The sequence below is a fragment of the Rosa chinensis genome, chromosome 3 (assembly GCF_002994745.2).
Source record: "Rosa chinensis cultivar Old Blush chromosome 3, RchiOBHm-V2, whole genome shotgun sequence".
NCBI classification, from domain to species: Eukaryota; Viridiplantae; Streptophyta; class Magnoliopsida; order Rosales; family Rosaceae; genus Rosa; species Rosa chinensis.
The window spans coordinates 27,517,548-27,542,464 of NC_037090.1; the positions used below are offsets into that span (position 1 = coordinate 27,517,548).

Consider the following 24,917-nt stretch of genomic DNA (forward strand, 5'->3'; position numbering starts at 1 on the left):
TTCAAAGACTTTTTAGGTGAAATTCAAAGGTCAGGGATTGAAACGATGAAACCTTATAAGTATAGGGAGTAAGCAGTATTTAACCCTTTAATTTAATAGTTGAAATTATAACAACCTAAAACGGTGTATCTGTTTTCAACCGTTAGATTCACTTATCTCTTAACTGAGCAGACTTATGTTGAATGAGGTTCGAGGCCATGCATGAAGAAAAACCTTTGCTTCTTCCTCCAATAAGTCAAATAGAACAAGGTTGAGAGAATTAATTTTCTGATGATTTTATTCATCTCACAATGGAGGTATATAAAGAGGATTACAGGAATACAATCGACTTACTTCTCTATTCTCTACCACACACAGAACATGTAAGTACAAACTACAATACAATCAGTATAATTACAATATATTCCATTCCTAATATTGTACCATAACTTACGCTAACACTCCCCCTTAAGTTGGCACATACACATCAACCATGCCTAACTTGTTTAGTGAGTCATAAAATGCCTTCCTGGAAACTCTCTTAGTAAGTATATCTGCAAGTTGCTCTTCAGTTAGAACGAAAGGAAAGCTAATAATTTTGGCATCTAGCTTCTCCTTTATAAAGTGACGATTAACCTCCATATGCTTAGTATGATCATGCTATACTGAATTCTGTGATATGTCAATAGCTGCCTTATTGTCACAATACAACTGCATAGTACTTTGGAGTTTGAAACCCAGATCACGTAACAGATTTCTCAGCCACAGCAATTCACACACTTCATGAGCCATACCTCTATACTCGGCCTCAGCACTAGATCGTGCCATAACTTTCTGTTTCTTACTCTTCCATGTAACTAAATTACCTCCCACAAAGGTAAAGTAACCTGATGTTGACCTCCTGTCTGTAATATTTCCAGCCCAATCTGCATCTGTGAAGCCACAAACCTCAAGAATATTGTTGTGTTTAGAAAACAGTACTCCCCTTCCTGGAGCTGACTTCAAGTACTTCAAAATTCGCATAACAGCATCCATGTGACTCTCACTGGGGTTATGCATGAACTGACTCACCACACTCACTGCATATGCAACATCTGGTCTAGTATGAGCCAAATAAATCAAACACCCAACCAACCTCTGATAGCAATCAAGCTCGATCAGTAGGTACCTGATCTAGATACTCAACTAAACAATGGTTTTGCTCAATGGGAGTATCAATAGGTCTGTAATCCAACAAACCTGTCTCTGTCAGCAAGTCAAGAACGTATTTCCTCTGGCACAGGTAGATCCCTTCTCTCCCCCTGGCTACCTCAATTCCTTAGAAGTACTTAAGTTCACCCAAATCCTTCATCTCAAACTCAGAGGCTAACTGACTCTGCAATCTATCTATCTCAATAGTATCATTGCCAGTGATTACCATGTCATCCATATAAATAATTAGAGCTGTTACCTTCCCTTGTTGATGCTTGAGGAACAAGGTATGGTCTGAGTTGCTCTGTTTGTAACCAACCTTCGTTATGAACTGTGAAAATCTTCCAAACCAAGCACAAGGTGACTGTTTAAGACCATATAGAGACTTTCTCAATTTGCATACAAAATCATCAGGAGAAGCAACTACATACCTAGGTGGAAGGCTCATGTACACCTCCTCGGCCAACTCTCCATGGAGGAACGCATTCTTGACATCAAATTGTCGGAGTGGCCAGTTTAAACTAGCAGCAAACGAGAGCAAAACCCGAATAGTGTTCATCTTGGCAACAGGAGCAAATGTTTCATCGTAGTCTATACCATACGTCTAAGTAAACCCCTTTGCTACAAGGCGTGTTTTGTATCGACCCACTGATCCATCTGCATTATGCTTCACGGTAAACACCCAACGACAACCTACAACCTTCTTGCCTTGTGGTGGAGGCACAAGTTGCCAAGTATTGTTCTTCTGCAACGCCTCCATCTCTTCCTCCATTGCCTTCCTCCACTTTTGGATCCCCCAACGCATCTTGCACTTTGTTAGGTACTGATACAGTAGATATTTGATTCACAAATGATTCATATGACTTAGACAACCTCCTAGTTGAGCTACTGGGTATTTTGATTTGGCAGTGAGAATAGATTCAAATCTTTTGGGTGGTGGACCCCTAGTAGCCCTATTTGGTAACACATATTGCCCAACATTAGACTCACTACTACTAGTACCAGTGGGTAGACATACCTCGGATGAATGATCTTCAGTACCAGGAAGTTGTGGGTCAGGGCTAGGAGCCGTAACCGAAGGAGTAGTTGTGTCTTCAACTTCATTTTCAGTGATTGAAACTGGTGCCTGGATATCTGGAGCTTTTGCTTCTGGAGGTGATGGGTTGATGGTCTCAACTGGCTCCGTAAAAAAACCTCCTACCTGCATGACTTCTTCTCCTTCTTCTTATTCCTCTCCCTTTCCATGATACAACTCTTCAAAATATGAATTCTCCCCCTGAAGAGTTGTATCTGAAGAGGAAAAAAAGCTCATGTACTCAAAGAAAGTAACATCCATGGTGACATAGTACTTTTTAGTAGGTGGATGATATCACTTGTACCCTTTCTAATAGCCTATATAGCCAACAAACACACACTTAAGCGCCCGGGCATCCAACTTAGATCTCTGGTTTTTAGAAACATGGACAAAGGCAACACAACCAAAAACACGGGCTGGAAGATTATGAAATGAGGGCAAGGAGACATTGGATGCAAGAACCTCAAATGAAATTTTTTCCTGAAGGACACTAGATGGAAGACGATTAGTAAGATGAGAGGAAGCGTGTACAACATCGCCCCAAAGATACTTAGGCATATGAGCACTAAAGAGAAGAGCACGAGCCATATCAAGTAAATGACGGTTTTTCCGTTGGAACACTCCATTTTGTTCTGGTGTTTGCGGACATTAGTTTGGTGAACAATCCTATGGGTGTTGAAAAACTCTTGGAAAACATGATTAACATATTCTCCCCCATTGTCAGAACGAAAGACTTTAATGGTGCTATAGTATTATGTTTGAACTAGAGTACGAAAAGTTTGAAAAGATGGAAAGACTTCATCTTTGGTTTTAAGAAAAGCAACCCATGACAATCTTGTACAATCATCAATAAACAACACAAAGTATCTCATACCCGACACTGTGGGCTCTCTAGAAGGTCCCCAAACATTAGAATGAATTAACTCAAAATGAATAATACTTTTATTAGAAACACTAGGAGAATAAGTAGCACGATGACTCTTGGCCAAAACACATGTTTCACAATGTAAAACAGATTCATCCACACCAATAAACATAGTAGGCATGGTTTTTCTCATAAGACTAAAAGATGGATGCCCTAACTGGCGATGCCACAACCAAATTTCACTTAACTTATCAGAACTCGAAGTCAAAGCGGCGCGGGACTGTGCTCCTGGTTTCTCCCCTGCCTATGTCTAATCCAAATGGAACAACTTGCCCCTCAGATACCCGTGACCAATTATCTCCCTGGTGAGAAGATCCTGAAAGATCACATACATAGGATAAAAGGTTATGGAGCATTTAGACTTAGTATTCAACTGTGGAACAGATATCAAGTGATGAGATAAGTCAGGCACATGTAACACATTATGAAGTTCTAAGGTAGGAGTAATACGAACTGATCTTGATCCTAATACAGGAAAGACCTCACCATTGGCATTGGTGACATAGGACACTGGTGGGGAGGACAATTCAATAAAATACGATTTATCATAAGTCATATGATCGGAGGCACTAGAATCAATAATCCATGTATTAGAACCAACAAAGTTAGAAACCTTTAAAGCCATACCAATCTTACCACGACCAGATATAGAGGCTGTAGGAGTAGCCCTACCTGCAGTATGATGATCCTGTCCTGCCACGCCATAGAAATCTGGTTCTTGGACCAACTGAACTGCAGCTGCCTTCACCTTAGGATGATAGCCCTTCTTTTTAGGATACCCATTCAGTTTCCAACAAGTCTCTCGAACATGTCCAAGGTCGTTGCAATAAGAGCATTGGGGACGAGGGCAATTGGTGAAACCTGGTGGGAAAGCTTGCTGATGCGGTGAGACTGAACTCTGTTGCTGAAGAAAAGGTGTTGGTGACTTGGCTTGAATGGCTAGGCTAGACACTTCAACCTGTGCATGTTTGATACTTTCCTGCTCAGACTCATCCTTGCGGATGTATGTGAAAGCTGTGTTGAGACTAGAAGGGTATGTCATTCTGAGTAATTCTCCCTTGGCATTGCTATGCTTCTCATCAAGCCCTCTCAAGAATACATGAACCCTTTCAAGTTCCTTCTCCTTCTGGTACCACACAAGATCTTCTGGATTCTTGATCTCGCAAGGACGCTTCTGATCAATTTCAGCCCATACATTCTTCAGGTTGGTGAAATACATAGCTACTGGTTGTCCATTCTGTTGCATACTGGCAGCGCGCTTTGCATATCAATTCATGAACCTGTATAAAATCAGACTCATTTGTATACAGATCCCCCAATGTCTTCCATATTGTTTCGGCAGTCTCACACTCTTCCACCAACTGTAGTACCTCTTCTGTCATGGCTTTGAATAAGATTGTCATCACAGATCCATCATCACCCTCCCACTTAGTATATGCATCCACATCCTCCTCACTAGGAGCCTTGGTTGTTCTAGTCACCTGTCCCATCTTGTGTATGCCCCCAAGATGGACAGACATAATCTTCTTCCACGTTCGAAAATTGGTACCATTGAGTTTTGTACCTCCAAAAGAACCACCGTCTAAACTTGGGATAGAAATCTCAACTTTTTGAACCTCATTGATCTTGGAACTCTGACCTTCACTTTCATCACCACCCATTGCAACAATATAATAGCAAATTCACAAAATCACAGATTATGCAGCGGAATAATTGAATAAAAGGAACAAACAATAACTAGAACTTGCAGTAACCTTTTTTTTTTTTTTTTAGAACCTGTTGCACGGGCTTGATAGCGACGGTGACTTGCGACCAGAGAAGTCGGCTTTCTGAATCAGAGGAAGTCGGCGGTCTGGGTACCCTTGCAACGACGCCAGAACTGGGTGAGAATGTCGGGGACTGGGCAACGTCACCAAAGGGAAGTAATCGATCTGGGAAACGTGGTGATGCTGCTTGGAACTGGGATCTGGACGACGCCAGAGTGAAGGATTGAGATGGGATGCGAGTTGAGAGAAGAAACCGACCTGGGCTGACGTCTACTGGAGCGAAGAAACCGATCTGGGCGTCGGCTGAAGTGAAGAAACAGGTCTGGGCTGACGTCAGTTGGAGGTTGAAGATGACGTCGAAGTCCAAGAGGGCAATCTGGATAAATGAAGCAGACCTGAAAGTGACAGAAGACGTCGGCTTGAAGATGGCTGGCCTGACGTCAAAAAAGACTGACTGATAACGTCGAAGTCCAAGAAAAAGATGGTCAGATCGTTCTTGGACGAACGTTGATGCGAGGAAGATAACAACGGGATAGTAACGCCGTTAAAAGAACAATAACCCTAACAATGGCGTTTTTTGAATTAATTCCTCGAACTTGGAAAATAAAATACAGAAAATAAGAGACAAAGTCCTCTCGGATCTTTACTCTGATACCAAGTCAAATAGAACAAGGTTGAGAGAATTAATTTTCTGATGATTTTATTCATCTCACAATAACGTCGGGAGATAACAACGGGATAATAACGCCGTTAAAAGAACAATAACCCTAACAATGGGGTTTTTTGAATTAATTCCTTGAACTTGGAAAATAAAATACAGAAAATAAGAGACAAAGTCCTCTCGGATCTTTACTCTGATACCAAGTCAAATAGAACAAGGTTGAGAGAATTAATTTTCTGATAATTTTATTCATCTCACAATGGAGGTATATAAAGAGGATTACAGGAATACAATCGACTTACGTCTCTATTCTCTACCACACGCAGAACAGGTAAGTACAAACTACAATACAATCAGTATAATTACAATATATTCCATTCATAATATTTTACCATGACTCACGCTAACACAATACCCAACCTCAGAAGTCAGGCTTGGCTTGGCCATCGCACAAAAGTGAAAAATTTCCAAATAGAATTTAAGGATCTTAGCAGTCATATAGCCAAGATTTTATAAGAAAGGGTCAAAAATATAATTGAAATAACTTAGTAATTTTACGTAAACAAGACGTAACTTTACGTAACTTAATAATTCTACTGTAAAGCTTGCGAGAGAAAAAGAAAAGAGATCGATATACAAAATGTAAAATGCAAATCGTGCATGCTAGACTAATTACTAGGTTAATACATGCAGTTAGTTTACTACTACAAGGGGGAGTAGTAGAAGATAGGGTAATTAATTATTATTTTGACATGTTTTGTTTAACCTAATTATGTGTCAGATTAGAATGACACGAACCCGGCCGTAATAGAAAACCCAGTTCTATACAAACACATAATTAAAAACCCAAGCCTGTTACTCTTAAAACTTCTATATAAAAAGCAAATTTCAAAGTATGTTTCTATAAAGCCTTATTCATATTGTTAACATTAACTATGGATCACTTGTTTCTTTCAATGGAGTCAAACTACCAAAAAAACCCTATGTTCATTGAAGATCCAGTTGACGTTTATTTGAATTCTCTTCCGCCCGGTTATCGATTTGCCCCTACCGATGCAGAGCTGATTCTATATTACTTGCAGAAAAAGATTTTGAAGCAGGAACTACCCCTTAACAAGATTCGTGAAATCGATATTTATCAACACGATCCTCAGTACCTTGCTGGTCAGTCAGTACTGTCATTGTAGTATATCTCTTTTTCTTTCTTCCTGTTCTTTTTAGTTTTGCGAATAGCAAGATCTCTTTTATATAGTTTAAAGTTATTTTTGGTTTTGCAAATTTATACTTCATTAATTGAAAGAACAAGTGATCCATTAATTCGATCTTTTTAGTATTTTGCTAATGTTATTACAAACAAGTGTTTTCCATTTAATCAAAAAAAAAAAAAAAAACTTTCCATATGTATGAGTACGTTGTTTTATGTGAGGAGCTTTCAGAATCAGTTATCTCATATATCGCTAGCTAGTACTTCGTTTTATTTTAGAGCCTTTTTAGATTCAATATTTTGGACACTAACGAGTAATTTTAACAAAAAGAAAAAAGCTTAGTGGCACCAACTTGCCCTTATTTTTGGCCTTTGAAGACGTGCTACATATATTCATATATTTTCTATGGTTTCCAGCGATCATATTTTTCCTATAAAAAAGAAGTAGAAAGAATGTGTTTTTCATTTTTTTTTTAATATAATGAATATATGTTTAGCACATGGAAACAAAATTTCCATTTGAAGCTTTTGGAGTTGACCCAAGTGGTGAGGTGGTTGGAAATTGGGTTAGAATTAGGATAGATTAGAGGTCAAAATCTCCTTCAATATAACAAAAAATAATGTCCATCCGAATCAAATATAGGACGTGACAAAAAAGAAAGCAAATAATCTGTTAGAACATTATAAAATTAAGGCCCATATAATTTAGGAAATGATATTTTTGCCTTTCAAAATGTAGAGACGCAGTTGAACAGACATGGAGAAAGAGAATGGTACTTTTTCACTCCCAGGGAGCGAAAGTACCCCCATGGTTCACGGCCAAATCGAACAGCACACGATGGATTCTGGAAGGTAACTGGAAAAGATGAAGTCATTACATCAGCTACAGGTGAAATAATTGGATACAAAAATACTCTTGATTACTTTGAAGGGACACATTCAGAAAACCAAAAGACCAAATGGAAAATGCATGAATATAGACTAAAGAAATCAGAGAGAGATGAAGATATTGCTGCTTCAAATAATGAAAAATGTCAACGTGATATGAAGGTATATAACTTTACGTATTCGTAAACTTTATCGAGTTCAAATTATTTAGCCTATGTATATTATATATCTCCTTTCTAATATATTGTATGTTTTCTACTTTTGTTTTGTAGTTGGATGATTGTGTTTTGTGTAAGATTTACACAAGTAACAGATGCAAGGCCGGGAAAAGCACCAAGAAAATTAGCAACAGTGCAAAGAAATCATTCAATTCTGTCCAAGATAGAGATGTTCAGCATGAAAATCAGGATCAACCAACTTTTGGTGGTGATTACAATTCCAATTCTCCCGCTGCATTTAACAATGGTTATGGTTCGACGAACAAATTTTGTGACCCTGCAAATCTTCCTCTGCAAGATCAAGCTTGTGGCATCGCCCATCCTTCAGGACACATCAATAACTTCAATAATCAAAACAATACACATTACAACATGCACTCAAGTTCTTTGGAAGATCATGTCAGAGATTTTGAGCGTTGGTTAATTACAGCCGTGCACGAAGAAGGCAAAAAGTGATCATGTACCTGATGGAATACAGTCTTCTAACGTGCCAGATGATACTCTAGGTGACAAAGTTCATCACGATCAATCCAAGAAGACTTAATTAGTTGTATCTTAAAGCTAGCCAACAAGAAGAAAGAAAGAAAAGAGAGGGTTTATGTTGAGACAAACTGAGATATTGACATAGATAACTTTTGGGTTAATGGGATCTTACTCACTTTAGTTTTTGTGTGATTATTGGTAGATAGAAGAGCTTATGGTAATTAGTTAGATACTAATTCAGTATTTTATATAATGTTTGATTAATTGGTTTATGTATGATTTTACTATGAGAACTTGGCTCTGGCAGTCTGGCTTGTCCCACTTACAGTAGTATTTTTTTGAAGATTTCCCAGTGTTCTTCTTATATTTTTGAATTGTACGTTGTCCTAGCCGCAAGAGTTTTGTTTCCATTTTGCAATCAATATGCATGCAGATCTTGGTGCATATATTAATTAGTTGTTCCGTATCTTACTGGGTAGCTATTATACTTTCGTCGTTGTCGTCGTCTTTATCTGGAAGCATATACAATTGATCGATCAATTACACATGTTCGGATGTCCCAAAATTCAAACGTCTACATTTCAGATTATGAACCAACACGGCTAAACTCAAAAATTTCACACAACCTATCCCTTCAACTAGCATTTCATACTAGGAGGTGCCTTCTATACGTATAAGATAAAAATAACTTCATTTCAACTGCGACATAGACCAAAACAATGAAACATCAGTATTATTATTATTTTTTTTGGCAAAAGAACTTATATTAAAAGAACAAAGATTCATGGAGTATAGCAAACCACTCGAAGAACAGAAAGCAAATAAAACCTTAAGGCGGTCCAGGGCCGGCATCGTACAATAGAATTTTAGATAACCCAAAAGGACAGATCCTCTTAAACTCTAAAGAATTAAGGAACAAAATCAGCTTCATAAATTAGCCTGTCTGCTGGACCAGGTGTAGCTAATGTGAGGGAGTGGAGCAGTAAGTAGCTTAATTTGGTGAATGATGGGAGCAGCTGACCAATCTAAAGAGAACTTTAGGAAAGTGATGGCTTTTATGACATGAAGAGAGTCAGATTCCAACTCCACAGTCTAGAAATAAAGATGAAGCCAAAGAAATGCCCTCAAGAACTGCTAAAGCTTCGGCCACTGTAGAAGAAATTGCCTGAAGAGACTTTGAGTCTTTGATGATCATGCAATTAGATGAGCAGAAGAGTACGTCACGAAGGAGAGCAGCAATACCAAAACATCACGGTAATTGATAGAGGGAAATATAAGATACTATGTTTAAAGCTTGCGTTCACTACTTGTGGTGTTAATGGCAAGAAATAGCAATTGAGGGTGCATGATGGAGTACTGCATGTCATACAAGATATTGGTGATTAGAAACCCTAATACTGGTAATCCATATATTCTTAGTCTTAAAAATTAGCTACTTATTATTTTGACATATTTTAATCAATTTTGAATGTAATATCTAATTTTATAAGTGCCATGAATCCATGAATGTTACTAAATCCCAATCCTTTACAAACACATATTAGAAACCCGGCCGGTTTGTAAGCATTTAACACCTAGTACTCCCTTATAACAACGAACTTCAAGTATTTTTCTGCAAAAGACTTCACAATTTTAAACTATATATAGTCTTAATTTACTTGTCAGTTTCAATGGTTCCAAACAATCAGCAAAGTGATACGATGTCTGATGGAGAGATTGATGATTATTTTAGATCTTTTCCACCAGGTTATCAATTTGTCCCCACTGATGCAGAGTTGATTATATATTATTTGAAGAGAAAGATCTTGAATCAACAACTACCCGTGAACCGGATTCGTGATGAGAATATTTATCACTACCATCCTCAAACTCTTGCTGGTTAGTATTGTCCATCCTGTCTTTTTCTATTCTTTTCTTCTTTCTTGCAAATTTATAGTGTATAGGAAGAACATTGATTCTCATATCGGTATATTCTTATGTTAGATTTTTAAAATTTGTTCCATATGCTATAACAATAATATATTTCAAATAGGACTGAATTTTTATTTTTTCTGCTAAAGATACAAGGTTCTAATTAACCGTTGCTATAGGTTTTTTTTTTGGTCAAGTTGTTGTTGTAGGTGTTTAGGGTCAGAAAATAAGTGTTGGTATTTACATGTTGGAAAGTTTTATAGTACATACCAGTATGTCATATTCACATTTACAAATGTGACAACAAATTTGTTGTCATTGTGGTAACTTGAGTCCTATTTTGTGTAATCTTAGTTCTATTAATGATAATTACACCACCTATGACCTTGTTACAAATTTTTGAACAAATTTGTTGTCAATTTTGTAATTTTGATTTATATAAATTGTAATTTTTGTTCAAATAGATGTAAAATCAATGTATGATAAACATCACAGTATCATAACTTGTCTCTTACATGTTTATCCTAAATCAGAATGGGAGTGATGTTTTTTTTTATTAGGTTCACCTCAAAATAACTTATTTTATATATGTGGTTTCAGAAATGTATCCGAGAATTAGAGAAATTGAATGGTACTTTTTCTCTTCCAGAGACCGAAGGTACCCCAATGGATCTCGGCCTAATCGATCAGCCAAAGGTGGATACTGGAAGGCAACGAAAAGAGATGAGATCATCACAGCTCAAGGTGGTGAAGAAATTGGATTCAAAATGCATCTGGAATTTTATGAAGGAACACATGCACAAGGTAGAAAGACAAACTGGAAAATGCATGAATATAGGATCAAAGAAGAGAATGAAGAGAATGATATTGGTCCTCCTCAAAATACCAACAAGGGTGAAGGTATCAGCATGAGGGTACGTATATATGAAATAATTATGTATATATAAAAATAAATTTGTTGAAATTGGTATATTATATGCATGATTCTAACCATTCTATGTTCTTTTTCTTTGTAGTTGGATGATTGGGTTTTGTGTAAGATTTACATAAAGAAGAATTTCAAGGCTGATACAGACAGCAACAGTTCAAAGACATCAGACAATTCTGATCAAGTAGTACTCCCAGTAACAAATGTTACAACATCTCCTGATTGTCAAAATAAATTAGCTATTCAGCATGAAGTTCAAGATCAATCTCTCAATGCCTCACAATTCGACCACAATGGCTTCTCAACTTTGACGAACTATCGTGATGTAGAATCCAGCAGCAGCAACTTCTGGAATCAAAACTACACAGATGATTACGACACGTACTTGATGCAGATGAGTCGAGATCCATCATCGTCACGATTCTTTTCTTCTCCGTTTCCCTTGCAATCTTCAACAGACCAGATTTGCGCAGAATTGGAGCCTGTAGACGATAAGATATCAGAGGTCGATCCAAGTTCTATGTTACCTGCGCATGTCAGAGAATGTGATGAGAATATATCAAAGAATAAGAATCAAAACTATACAGATGATTACGACACGTACTTGATGCAGATGAGTCGAGATCCATCGTCGTCACGATTATTTTCTTCTCCGTTTCCCTTGCAATCTTCAACAGACCAGATTTGCGCAGGATTGAAGCCGGTAGATGATAAGATATCAGAGGTCGATCCAAGTTCTATTGTGTTACCTGCGCATGTCAGAGAATATGATAATCGTGCATGTAAAGCCGAGCCTATTCAGCCTGCAGTTAGGGATGAAGGTGATGATCATGTGTCTAAATGAAGTAGATCAGTATATTAGCTTCCAAGATGATACATTGAGTGATGATGAAGGTCATCAAGATCAATCCAAGGAAATCTAGTGCACCAAAAAAAAAAACAAACATATTGTTAAACGTTAGTTCCAAGTTATAAGTAATTTAGTTTCGTTGTTGTTTTGATTTTTTGTTGAAGAAAATTGTTACATATATACGATCTCATGCTTTTGATATTCAAAACTATATATCATGCGTTTTTGCCATCAGAATAATACATAAACGTGGTTTTTTTTTTTTTTTGAGAAGGAAAGAATGGCATTTATAAGCAATTGAGATAGGTATAACATATATTAGTATATCGGATTCACCATTGTGGTTAATCCTTTACCCTAAAATTGGAAAGCAGGAAACAAAAGCGCTCACGAACCTAACTAAATATGCGCTAACTGAAAACATTTCTTATGGGGTAATATGTACATATAACTGTAGAGAAGAAGCGAGATAAAAATGTCCTCACTTCTTGTCTCACTACATCGATCTTCACCAACACAATAGATGCACATCACAGATATAACAACCTAGTGGAAAAGATAGCAACCACAACAATAAAGTAACCACAGTTGTTTGAACCCAAAATGAGCATTTTGGCCTAACAAGGCGTGTCTTGGAGAAATTGAGCCAATATCAGTCGCTCAAGCTATATATTGTCTACAAGATTGAAATATATTATTTAGAGGCTAAATAAAGCCTACCTGCAGAATTATGGAAGATTATGCAAGCTGCAAGAAAAGGCACGCTCATGCGAATATTCATACTCCATTCAATTAAGAAATATGGCACCGCTATGTCAAAGCAAATAGAGTAGCCAATAGTGCACTCTTTGCTAATTGGTGCTTGTTGGAATACATGTATTTTGTAGAGTCTTCTGATAGTATTTCAGGACGTGCTCTAGATGCTTCTTGTAATCAGGGGTTTAGGCTCAATGTCCCCCCCCCCCCCCCCCCCTTTGTGTTCGGCAGTTTCATTAATCAAGGTTAGAGGGTAGCCGCACCAAGCCCTCATTTCAAAAAAAACAAAAAAAAAAAGGAATATGGCATGCACGTGGGGAAGCATTCAACTACATTTCATGGTGGCCAATAGGGAAAACCTATCATGATTCCATTTAGTGCTTAATTGGAAAACCTGTCATGATTCCATTAGTGCTTAATTGGAAAACCTATCATGATTCCATTTAGTGCTTAAGTGCTTAACCCACCATGATTCCATTAGTGCTTAAGTGCTTAACTCATCATGATTCCATTAGTGCTTAAGTGCTTAACTCATCATGATTCCATTAGTGCTTAAGTGCTTAACCCATCATGATTTGTTTAAGGCTAAATCGTGCTTAAGTGCTTAACCCACCATGATTCCATTAGTGCTTAAGTGCTTAACTCATCATGATTCCATTAGTGCTTAAGTGCTTAACCCATCATGATTTGTTTAAGGCTAACCACTATGGCCTGGTAGCCTATATATGGAGGCTACGACGAAGTAATAAGACACACAATTCATCAATTAATCTCTACGATTATCCAAGCCTCTCCAGAGCAACCCCTCTCCTTCTATTACCGGTGACCACACTCTAGTCCAAGAATCCTCATGAGCCGACTGTCAGTGCCACCAAACCCTCTGTCAACGTGCTTCGGTCCTAGTCTCCTCGGGAGCCGACTGTAGTATCGGGACCACAACGGTTATGGAACCAGCCAAGCAAGGGTAACCCCCTCGCAAACCAGCCAAGCTAAAGTCATGCTTTAGCAAGCTCTCCCCACTTCCCAGTGATTTTCGCTCTGCTCGATCTACGACGTCGAGTTTTGATTGTGTGATTATGAAGAAGCTTAGCAAAAGTCCTCACCACGAGGCACAAAGAATCCCGCAACAAGGTTGGTGCTCTCCTCGTCCATAATCGCTCGAAAGAAGTCAGGTCAAGGGATACCCCCGACGACCGCACCCGAAAGGTGCTAGCACGCCCCGCAGAAAAGAGATTGTTGACCAGTTGCAACAAAACTAGAGCCAAACAACAGTAACGGGGGAATACTTCGATGTAGTCACTTCAAAGGTTGGCAAAGTCATAATTGAGAAAGTCCGCTAACCTAAGTACCATTTAACATCAGAGGTCCTCTTTAAATCTGCTGTAGACCAATACTACCCATATCAGCAAGATGAAAATGAAGAAACAAAACTCCTTGAGCTTTATGGCGTTTTGAAATTGCAGGAGAAAGGGTGGCCTATTGATAAAATGGAATCACCAACATAGATAGGTGGTGGCCTACTGACATCAAAATTCACTTATACCAAGCAGAACATCAACAAACCTTCACGTAGAGCAGCCATGAGCATCCCTAATAGCGCTAAAAGCCAAACCTTTACAAGCAGCAACAACTGTAGGAGCAGAATAATTTGCTTCCAAGACGACCCAATACTTGAGCACACCATGAAAAGTCATTTTATGAATTGGCTTTGCCGACCCGAACCCAGAGGACCCTTTCCTTTAGTAATAGCTCGTGAAGCAGAACTAGTTTTGATTTTAGAGTTGGAAGTCCGGGAGGAGGCCACAACTAAAGAAATGCAATCACCAACATCTTGGAGACTGGAGAGGTCCCATTGGAGTTTCAATGGAAGAGGGATGTGATGTAGTAAGAGATTTCTTTGTCCTTATATAACGTGGAGTTAATAAATGCGTTTTGACCATCTGAAGGGTGATGACAAGGAGTTTGGTTTACTGAACAAGGCATCAAATTCATCCTTTACATACTCTAGTAACATATATCACATATATCTTTCGCCAAGAATTTATGCAATTCTATTGGTATTTTTATTAAGAAAGGGTAAGGATTCCGGGAGTAAAATTCACACTCCATGTTTTCTCCTTTAGTATCTTAACATCACATTTTTACAATCCACGCTATAAAAAGACATAACTTAAAATACTAACAAGGAAACATTGAGTGTGGATTGTAAAATGAAGAGTATGGATTTCACTCACTTAAGAAAAAGGAAAGAAAAAATGATTTTTCTTTTTGGTAGGCTCTCCCTAGAATTTTTAGATGGCGCCTCTGCACTTTGGTTTTGGATTGACCTCAGTCTCTTGTGGGAGTGAAGGCAGTTTAGTTCAGCAATGTCTAGCATAAGTAGGCTCAAGGATTGAAATATCTACTAAATCTCTGATATGTCCTCCAATATATACCTTTTTTGAGTGACCAATATATCATAGAGGGAAAATATCTTATTTTCCACTGTTTCTGTCAAATTTCTCTGATATCATCAAATATCCTTAATATATAAGATATTTGAGATATATTCTGATAAAATGAAGATATATTTGTGAAATCTGATAAGATAAAAGATAAAAAATTCAAAAAGTTACTCAATTATTCACAAAGAAATATTCATTATGAAATATAGACTTATAGGGTTGGGAAAAATATCTCAAGGTGGAACCTCTTAAGGTTGGTTTGGTGAGGTGAAATTCCTTCAAGACGAATCTTGGTGAGGAGAAATCTCCTCAAGGAAAATCTAGGTGAGAACTAAGAAGTAATTCTCTAAATGCGAATATGTGTGAGGAAAAATCCTCTCAAGGCGAACATATAGGTAAGGAGTAATTATCTCAAGGGGAATATGGGTGAGGAGTAATCTAGCTCCTCGAGAGAAATTTGGCTGAGGAGAAATTTCCCCAAAATGAATTTGGGTGAGAAGTAATCCCCTTGGAGCAATTTTAGCAAAATAAAACAAACGTCATAGAGTCATTTTTCAAAAAGTAACTCACTCACTTCATCTTTCTCAATTACATAGTTCAGATGATGATGAAGATGGTGGAAGTGGAAAAGGTGGTGGAGGTAAAGGGTATGAATATGGACAATCTTCTATACGTGGAGGATTGAATCAATTTACCTGTTAAATTAATTTTGATCATGCCACCTAAGATGAAAACTATGGAGCTAAAATAGTAGGTCATGATGCTCAAGAGAATATTATTTATGGGAGGAGGATTAGAGTTGCAACTGACGATCAAAATACCTCATCTGATGTTGCTTCAGTTGCCTTAAGTTTTGACTCTACTGTCAATTTAAGCACAAAGTGAAGTGGGACCTCATATGAATCTCATGAAGGCAACAATCAATTTGGTTATAACACTTATGAATATAATGCGCATGTGAAAAAGTACATGACCAGTCATCCAATTAGATTCATCCTCACTATCCTCTTATAAGGGAAATAGTCAGCAACTCCAAAGAGATCTATAACTATCATATTCATCATTACAATTCTTATAGTCTTGGTTTGATTATTATCCTTTCGTAGACCAGCGAGCGTCTTTTCAACCATAGAGTCGTAGATAAAGTTGACATTTATATTTCTTTATATGTAAATCCAATAACTTGAATTTTTTCAATTTTTTTTCTTCAGATTATCCTCAATATTCTCCGATATCTTCTTCTTTCAAAGTTTCGATAAATCTGTATAAATTGATATTTTAATTCTTGAGTAGGTTTTGTCTACTTTTTCTCCTCAATCTGCACCGCTAGCTTTCTATGGATGTGGTACGATTGAGATCCCGGCAACAGGTTGGGTTATCAAGAATGGCTGTGAGACTCTCCCGGAGCGGGGATGAGCAATGTTGTAGTCTTTTCACGGCGGTGTTCATAGTTGGTCGTGTCGATCCAGTGGGTTCTTTTTCTTGTACTAGTCTGGATGGACATATCGGGTTCCTACTGCTTCGGATGGAAGGGTTTCGTAGTTGTCTCTTTAGGAGTTTTCATCTAACTCCTTTATTTTTAAGAGCAATTATGGTGATGCTGTTGGTGGCCTTCTTATGAGACCTCGCTTGAGGTTTTTCTAGCTAGATTGCAGTGGTGGTAGTCAGCCATTTTACTGCCAATATCCCTGTTGACAACGGTAGAGGTCCTGTTGCTGGTATGGCTAGTTCCGGTCGACTGGTTTTGTCAGTTCCTTTGTTGTCTTTCATTTTGATCCAATAGTTGTTTTTGTTGGTAGACTTGGGAACAACTCCTCTATGTAGCAGCCTCCTTTAGGATCATAAATAAATTGGAGAAGGTTTTTGACTGTATTCGGAGCCTTTCCAGGTAGTATCAGATTATTGGTTACTCGGAGCTTCACTCTAGGGTAACATTATGGTAGATTGCTTTAGGGTTTTTTATTTTTTATTCTAAGGCTTTCTAATCATATGGCTAAATTTTGGTTGTAAACCAACGGGTGAATCATTGTGTATCATTACCTTCATTTACTCTTTAATAAATTGACACCTAACTTCAACAAAAAAATAATGTAATTTTATAAGAATATCAATTTTATTTCTGATTTAAAAAATACCACTTTTATAAAATTTAATTTTTAATTATTTTATTTTATATTGAAAGAGACCGAACCTCTAGCAAAATAAATATAAAATTTTAAGACCCTTGATAACCCCAAACTTTTCAATCAAGCTCTCTCCTGTACACTGTAATTTTAGAAACCTAATTCTACACAAACTCATACCGCTCAAGCTTTCCGCCTCATTAATAATACTCAATGGCGTCGCTATAAAAGGCGTCTTTGGTCTAGCTAGCTAACTTTTCTCAATTCATTAATAATACTCAATGGCGTCGCTATAAAAGGCGTCTTTGGTCTAGCTAGCTAACTTTTCTCAATTCTTAACCGGCCCTAACAATCATCAGGCCCTGAAGCTCCATGTCGAACAACATGGTTCCAGTAGTCTTGAATGAGACTGATGATTACTTTAATTCGATGCCACCCGGTTTTCGATTTGTTCCGACCGATGAAGTCTTGATTCTATGTTACTTGAGGAAGAAGTTATTGAACGAACCATTGCCCATTAACAGGATTCGTCATGTTAATATTTACCAATACCATCCTCGAGACCTTACCGGTCAGTAATTTCTTGCCGATTTTGTTTGTTATCTTCTTCCTGGCAATGATTTGGAAACTCGTTTAAACTTTGTTCATTATGGAGATTCTAAATTGTGCTTACTGTTAACTTGTTCATGGTTAAGAAACAAACCCTCTCTTGTCCTTCTCTTTTTTTTTTTCTCTTGTAGTGATGATAGAATAATACGTTTCTGTTTCCTTTTATGTTCTCAGCTATGTACGACCTCCTTAGAGAAAGTGAATGGTACTATTTCACTCCTATTACTCGAAAGTATGTGAACAGTTCTCGACCAAATCGAGTTGCACCGAATGGTTTTTGGAAGCCAAGAATGAACAACCCCATCAAAGATAGGAATAATGAAGTAGTTGGGTACAGGACGAGTCTGGAATTTTATGAAGGGAAATATCCAAACGGAAATAAGACAGGGTGGAAAATGAATGAATATACAATCAATGAAGCAATTATTCCTCCAAATATTAATACAAATGGCAAAACTCGCATCAAGGTACCACAAATATATATAGATGCAATTTTCTTTCGATAGATAGCTCATTTTGTATGTGCATATATAGATGACAATGTGGCGTTAGCTCAGTGGTTAGAGCACCCACTACCTATGTACGAAGTCACTATGGAGACAGGAGTGAAACCCTTTGATCATCTTTTAAAAGAAAAGAGAAAAAAAAGTATGTGCATATATAGATAGGATCATAGATATATGTACATAGTCCTCTTCTACAATTACACCGCGTATGTGGATAGCCCTCTTTTGCTGCACCTTCGAACGGGCTTGTTTGTGGTACTCGATCATACCGTTCTAACATTATCCGCATTCTAGATCCAGTGACTCGATCATTTTTGTTATTGATAACTATGCTTATTCACAATGCTCTACTTGTAATCATGTTTGATCTTCTTTATTTTAATTGTTCTTAATTTAAAATTCATCAGCTGTTGTCTTTCACGTTTACCATAATTTTCAACTATAAACCATTACTAATCACAACATATTTTCTCAAGACATACTCACTATTGGGTAATCCCAAAGTTTTACCAAACTCCCTATTTAGATGTCTAACTAATTATTTTTGTACGTAGTTGGATGATTGTGTTTTGTGCAAGATTTTTACGCTTAAGGTGGCCAGGAAGCTTCAGAATGAGATACAATACCAGTTGGAGAATCCTATAGGTCGTAACAAAGCAACATCAACATCAATTGTTGGTCCAAGTAACACTACTACAACAACTGGTGATCAGTTACCTGTGCATGACGCCATGGAACATGAGCCGCATAGTAACCATGAAGTGCAACAAGATGGTTCTTCTGATTCTAAGCACGAAGAAGATGATGATGGTTGGTTGATCATTGGAGTAGAGTCTCTGAATATCTCTTCAGATCCTATGATAGGGTGATTTCGGCCGTCACAATTAGTTCAAGTGAACTTTAATTAGGGAGAAGACTATCTCAATATCGGTTGGTTTTTTATTTATTATTTTTGGTGAAAGTTTCAGCTGGTTATTACTCAAAAGGAATTAGATATGATTTAATTTATTTCCTTCCTCTGATTTTCTTTTGGGAATGATTTTTCTGTTATGTTCTTTTATTTTCCCTCTCATGGTATCTTTCATACAAGCAACAAAGAGAAGTAGCTAGTAGAACAGCAATATTGTCAAAATATTCCGCAACTCATATGGTTCTTTGAAACCGAAAACTTTAGAAATAAATGTTCTAATAATAATCTTGTACGAGGATGAAGTTACTGGCCGGGTTGTGCTATTGTTCATATAGACCGTGATGATGCGTATGCCTATCACGTGGAAGTTGTGGCAATGGCGCTTCAAGCAACAGAACCTTCATCACTTGTCCTGCTTTTGGTCTCTCCTTACTATTGAGGTGAGTGCCCCATAATCCCACGATTAACAAGCATTCCATTTCACTTGGATCATATTTCATATCCAATCTCTCGTCAGCTGCCTTGAGAACATTTGCTGCAAGGTAAAACTGCCAAACCCACTCGAAAAGTGGCATGTGATATTCTCCATCGTAATAAGTCTGCCTTCCACAAGCAATCTCCAAGGCTACTACTCCAAAACTAAACATGTCCGACTCTTTGCTAGCCCTCCCTTGAAAAGCATATTCCGGGGCCATGTAGCCGAAAGTCCCTGCCACCCCTGTTGCCCTAGTCCTCAACCGCGCATCTACAAGCTTAGCAATCCCAAAATCCCCAAGCTTAGTGCTAAAATCGTTGTCTAACAATATGTTAGCTGATTTAATATCCCTGTGAAGGACACAATATTGCTCTGCATCTTCATGTAGATAATGAAGGGTCGAAGCTAAGCCTAAGGCTATCTTGTACCGGAAATCCCATTGCAAGGTTGCTCTACTGCCAAAGAGATGAGCATCAAGCTTGGCTGCTATTCGGCATGTATGCATAAACAAGTAAACATTCACCTTGCTCATGACACCATCCAATGAACTGCACCAGGTTTTTATGTATTAAGCGGCTTATGATTTTCACTTCATTGGTGAAAATTTTCTCCTGGTGCTCAGATTCAGCAAAGATTCTCTTCACAGCAACCACACAGCCAAGATCTGGTATGACTCCTCTATATACCTGTCCCGAGCCTCCTTGGCCTAGCCTTCTATCATTTGCAAAACCAATGGTAGCTGGCTAGCTGCAACTAATTCTTGATAAGAAAATCGTCTTGGCAAGGATAGTCTCTCGAGATCCCTAGTTACAGAAGGCACTGCAGCATTGAAGTGGTATTCATGTCCTTCAATATTCTTATTTATCTGCCTGTTTACCAACAACCAACACAAGGCCACACCAAGTACCAAAATAAACAAAGGAATAGCAGTGACTGCCACTATCAAGAATGTCTTCCATTTTCCTATATTATTCACCTCATCAGAATCCAACTTGGAATTGAATTCCCATGATTTTATTATATGGTTCTCAATGTGTCTTCCGGTAGCAGCTGAAAACCCAACTGTAACCCATTCTGGCAAAATATTGGGGAATTCGATTTGGTAAGAAAGAGGAGTAGTACTAGGATTTAGGGTTTCCTCGTCAGTCCAAAGAACACTGAGGATCTTTGTGGTAGCATTGTAAGTTATCGATGTCTTAACTACCTTGGTGCTGCTGAAATCCAAGCTGGCGGTAATGGCTGATGAGATATTATTTACATTGATCCCAACATGGGGTCCCGGGGGATCCCAATCATCTTGGAATGTATCAAACTCAACCATGACAATTTGGTTATGGGACAATGCAGTGGTGCTATTGAATAATCCAAGAACACTACCAGCAGAGTTGGGTGGAATTGGATAGCCAACAGGAGCAAGGAAAAAAGCAAATCCATCAGAGTAATTTTTTTTTCCATTAGTATCGATCAGGAAAGTGAAATGGGTACTGAAGTGTGCTACTGACCGGGTAGCGGGTAGCAGAGTTCCACAGGTGGAAAGGCTCTGTGATGCGGGAAGCGTGAACACGATAGTAAGAGGCTCCGTCAAGCGTCGAAAGCCATATGAGATGAGCTAGAATCCACTAGCAATTACGGGCACAGCCGTAAGAAAGATAGAGAAACTTCTCTAATATTTGGGTTTTTATTGATAACTTGAATTAATATTACAATCTAAGAGGTGCCTTATATATAGGGCACATAACATAAACCTAATACAACTAGAAAACAAAAAGAATAATTTATTATAGACTAAAACTAGAAAACCTAATTAAACCTCATTAAATAAAAATCAGAAATAGAATCCTAGATACTAAAGAATATTACGCAAATATATAATTGGAATCCCAACCAAGATTTTGTTCGACAATTCCGATATATCCAAAATAGTAATTTATGATTAATTCCATCATTAAGAAGCCTATTTGAATACCAATTCCCAATATTCAAATTATTCTTCTTAATGTGAAGACGCTTCTTTCTTTTCGGGATTCTTTGTTGAAATTGGCTAAAATCTCGTCCTACATCACTCTGTATAAGTAAACCGCCCTACGCGGAGCATTTCAGTGACTGGGGTGAGTTCGACATTTCCTTCTCTAGGTGTGACGTCGCCTTCATACAGTATGTTCTTAATTTGTGTCAGGGAATCGGATAGATCGAACGAAAGGGGATTAACAAAGAGAGAAAGAAAATTGATGAAAATGAAGATGCTAAAGGCTGTTTTCCTGCAGCTAACAATAAGAAACATGGTAACTTTGTGCAGGCTGCAGGGATGGATGTTCACAAAAATCTAATATTGCATAGAATCAAAGAAAGTCGAAATAAGCATGTTATTTGTAACCTGCAGGCAATTAATTAAGGACCAGCGAAGAATCTGTTCTTTTTGTCTTAACTGTATGAGTGCCTTCAGCCTTGTAATTAACTACTAGAATGTTGTACATATCTGGAGAGATTCTGAAAATGTCCATGCACAATGATACTCGAAATTTGGGATAGAAACCAATGCAAATATACCATTCCCATGATAAAGGAATCCAAACTATAGGCATATTTGGATTATTTCATATGGACTGACAGTATTAGCTCATTTGATTGACCAAATACGACATTGTTTCATGACATTGGAAGGACCATCAAAGTTGATTATATCCACTTGGTATCTCTACTGTGTTGGAGATATCGACATTACAATAAACTAATGGTTTAAGCCAACAAGAGGAATCCGACAAGGAGATCCACTCTCTCCTTACTTGTTTATTTTGGCAATGGAACCCTTAATCAGACATATGAATCATCTGGTTGCGAACCATAAATTTCAGGTTGGACTACTCTCTTCTCCTCTTGGTTTTAGAATCTCAAATTTAATGTTTGCTGATGATTATCTAGTTTTTGCCAAAGCCACGACGAAAGGAGCGAGAAACATCGCAAATGTTATTACCAGGTTCATTGAAGCCTCAGGTCAGAAAATTAACTTCAATAAATCCTCACTTTATTTTTCTAAGAATGTCCAAAACAGATAAAGGAATGACATTGTTAGTATCCTTAACATAAACCAAAAAGCTACAATTGGAAAGTACCTGGGTGGCTGGTTATACATAATGTCATTTTTTGGAAAAATCCCATCAATACTAATGAACTTTTATTGAGAATCTCCAACAAGCTTGCAGGATGGAAGAAAGGAACTCTCACACGAGCAGGTAGACTCACTTTAATTAAATCAAATCTAGCTGGGATGCCAAACCATGCTATGTCGTGTTTTAAACGCTCCAAGAAGATAACTAACAGTATTGACAAGCAGGCCAGATCCTTTTTATGGGGATCAGACATAACATGTCCCCCAATTGCTTGGAAACAGGTCTGCCAACCCAAGTCAATGGGGGGTCTAGCTATAAGGCCCTCTACTTTCTTCAACAATGCAGTTATAGCAAAATTGGCGTGGAAGATAATCAAAGACCCAAATAACTGGTGGGCTCAAATAATGAGACAAAAGTAATTAAGGAATGCCTCTTTTTTCCAGGCCAAGAAGAAAGCAGTCAAACTCTCTTGCGTGGAAAGGAGTACTGGATGCATGAGACCTCATTCTTAAAGGCATAAGATGGATCTTAGGCAATGGGAAATCAATCCATTTCTGGATATTTAATTGGGTGTTTGATCACCCCTTGCACATTTATGTTGCAGAAGACAAAAGACACCTAATCAACTGGGATGAAACTATTGACAACTATATACAAGACAAGGCCTGGAACAAAGGTAAACTCTTTTTATTTTTTTTATCATAACATTATTAATCAGATTATTAGTATTCCTATTCCTACAACTGAGCAGGGAGATGACTTCATTTGGGGACCATCTTCAAATGGTCTTTTTACTATCAAATCAGCTACTTGAATGCAACTTAATACACAGGAAAAGCACAATCAAATTGCTCTTATCAACAAATTATGGACACTGGATATCCAGCCAAAAATAAAAATTTTTGGTTGGCTACTACTAAGAGGAAGATTGAAAACAAGAGATAGACTCTCTATATTTAGAATGATAGATGATAATTCATGCCCTATGTGTAATTCTGACAATGAAAATGCAGATCATCTTTTTGGCTACTGTAATTTTGCTACAGAAGTATGGAGACTGACAGGTATGCCTAGAACCTTGAACTGGAATGATGGATATCTTAAAGTCTTCCATGATTTATTCCTCTCTCAACCTTTTAATAGTAGTCTTTTTGCAAAAATAATCACCTCATGCTGGAAAATATGGAAAGCCAGAAATGTTAAAGTGTTCGGAAATGCAAACCCAAACCCACAATCTGTGCATAGCAGCTTTTGCTGCGACTATGGGTAATGTACGATCTATAAAGGGACAAGCAGTAAGAGTTGCTTCTCAAACTCAACAAACCACCATTAGGTGGACAACTCCTGTTGCTTGTGCAGTTAAACTCAACTTTGATGGATCAGTAAATGGAAATTCCGCTACAGGTGGTTTTGTTATACGTGATGTTCATGGCAAGCCCTTGGTTGCAGCAACTAAACAAGTTGGTACTTCTACAGTTCCTTTAGCAGAAGCCATTGCTCTACGTAACAGACTCGTCTATGCTTTAGAACGAGGACACAACAGAATTGAAGTTGATGGCGACTCCAAACTTGTAATAGATGCTGTCAATAAAGTTATACACCCACCCTGGCGATTAATTAAAATTATTCAAGATATTGCTACAAGATTCAACTCAATCTCCTTTTGACATATCTTCCAGAAAGCAAACTTTGTAGCTGATGCCTTAGCTAATCTAGGCGACAACTATACTAGTGGAAATGTGTGGACAAATAGAGTCCCTTTGGAGGCTTCAAGAGCCTTAATGTTTGATATTGAGGCTTCCATCTTTAATTTATAGTATTTTCGTGTCAAAAAAAAAAAAGACATTACAATAAACTAATGAAATGGAAATTAACAATCGATTCAACCAATATTGCACCAAAAATGTA

General features: G+C 37.7%; 3 protein-coding genes and 1 pseudogene across 5 annotated transcripts; 3 read left to right on the forward strand and 1 right to left on the reverse strand.

Annotated features, from left to right (window-relative positions):
* The first annotated feature begins 6,532 nt into the window (after positions 1 to 6,532).
* On the forward strand, positions 6,533 to 8,586 carry LOC112194375 (NAC domain-containing protein 2-like). The gene is made up of 3 exons (XM_024334623.2): positions 6,533 to 6,761; positions 7,541 to 7,851; positions 7,962 to 8,586. The coding sequence occupies exons 1-3, from the start codon at positions 6,533 to 6,535 to the stop codon at positions 8,361 to 8,363; spliced, it is 942 nt and encodes a 313-aa protein (XP_024190391.1). The 3' UTR covers positions 8,364 to 8,586.
* Positions 8,587 to 10,882: 2,296 nt separating this feature from the next.
* On the forward strand, positions 10,883 to 12,137 carry LOC112194376 (NAC transcription factor 25-like). Of its 3 annotated transcripts, none has more exons than XM_024334624.2 (2): positions 10,883 to 11,215; positions 11,318 to 12,137. In XM_024334624.2, the coding sequence occupies exons 1-2, from the start codon at positions 10,904 to 10,906 to the stop codon at positions 12,071 to 12,073; spliced, it is 1,068 nt and encodes a 355-aa protein (XP_024190392.1). In that variant the 5' UTR covers positions 10,883 to 10,903; the 3' UTR covers positions 12,074 to 12,137. The 3 variants fall into 3 exon arrangements, with proteins under 3 accessions (XP_024190392.1, XP_040371748.1, XP_040371749.1); XM_040515814.1 differs by having other exon boundaries at positions 10,883 to 11,201; XM_040515815.1 differs by having other exon boundaries at positions 10,883 to 11,195.
* A 6,050-nt stretch (positions 12,138 to 18,187) lies between these two features.
* On the forward strand, positions 18,188 to 19,386 carry LOC112194377 (NAC domain-containing protein 19). The gene is made up of 2 exons (XM_024334625.1): positions 18,188 to 18,478; positions 19,072 to 19,386. The coding sequence occupies exons 1-2, from the start codon at positions 18,188 to 18,190 to the stop codon at positions 19,384 to 19,386; spliced, it is 606 nt and encodes a 201-aa protein (XP_024190393.1).
* A 361-nt stretch (positions 19,387 to 19,747) lies between these two features.
* On the reverse strand, positions 19,748 to 24,123 carry LOC112191402 (annotated as a pseudogene).
* Between the last annotated feature and the right edge of the window lie 794 nt (positions 24,124 to 24,917).

Bases quoted from the DNA above. Each gene is read 5' to 3' on its own strand.
- LOC112194375 (XM_024334623.2), top strand. From the start codon at position 6,533: ATGGATCACTTGTTTCTTTCAATGGAGTCAAACTACCAAAAAAACCCT. The intron at 6,762-7,540 runs GTCAGTCAGTAC...TTCAAAATGTAG, and splicing joins CGATCCTCAGTACCTTGCTG to AGACGCAGTTGAACAGACAT. The intron at 7,852-7,961 runs GTATATAACTTT...TTTGTTTTGTAG, and splicing joins AATGTCAACGTGATATGAAG to TTGGATGATTGTGTTTTGTG.
- LOC112194376 (XM_024334624.2), top strand. From the start codon at position 10,904: ATGTATCCGAGAATTAGAGAAATTGAATGGTACTTTTTCTCTTCCAGA. The intron at 11,216-11,317 runs GTACGTATATAT...TTTTCTTTGTAG, and splicing joins GTGAAGGTATCAGCATGAGG to TTGGATGATTGGGTTTTGTG.
- LOC112194377 (XM_024334625.1), top strand. From the start codon at position 18,188: ATGTACGACCTCCTTAGAGAAAGTGAATGGTACTATTTCACTCCTATT. The intron at 18,479-19,071 runs GTACCACAAATA...TTTTGTACGTAG, and splicing joins ATGGCAAAACTCGCATCAAG to TTGGATGATTGTGTTTTGTG.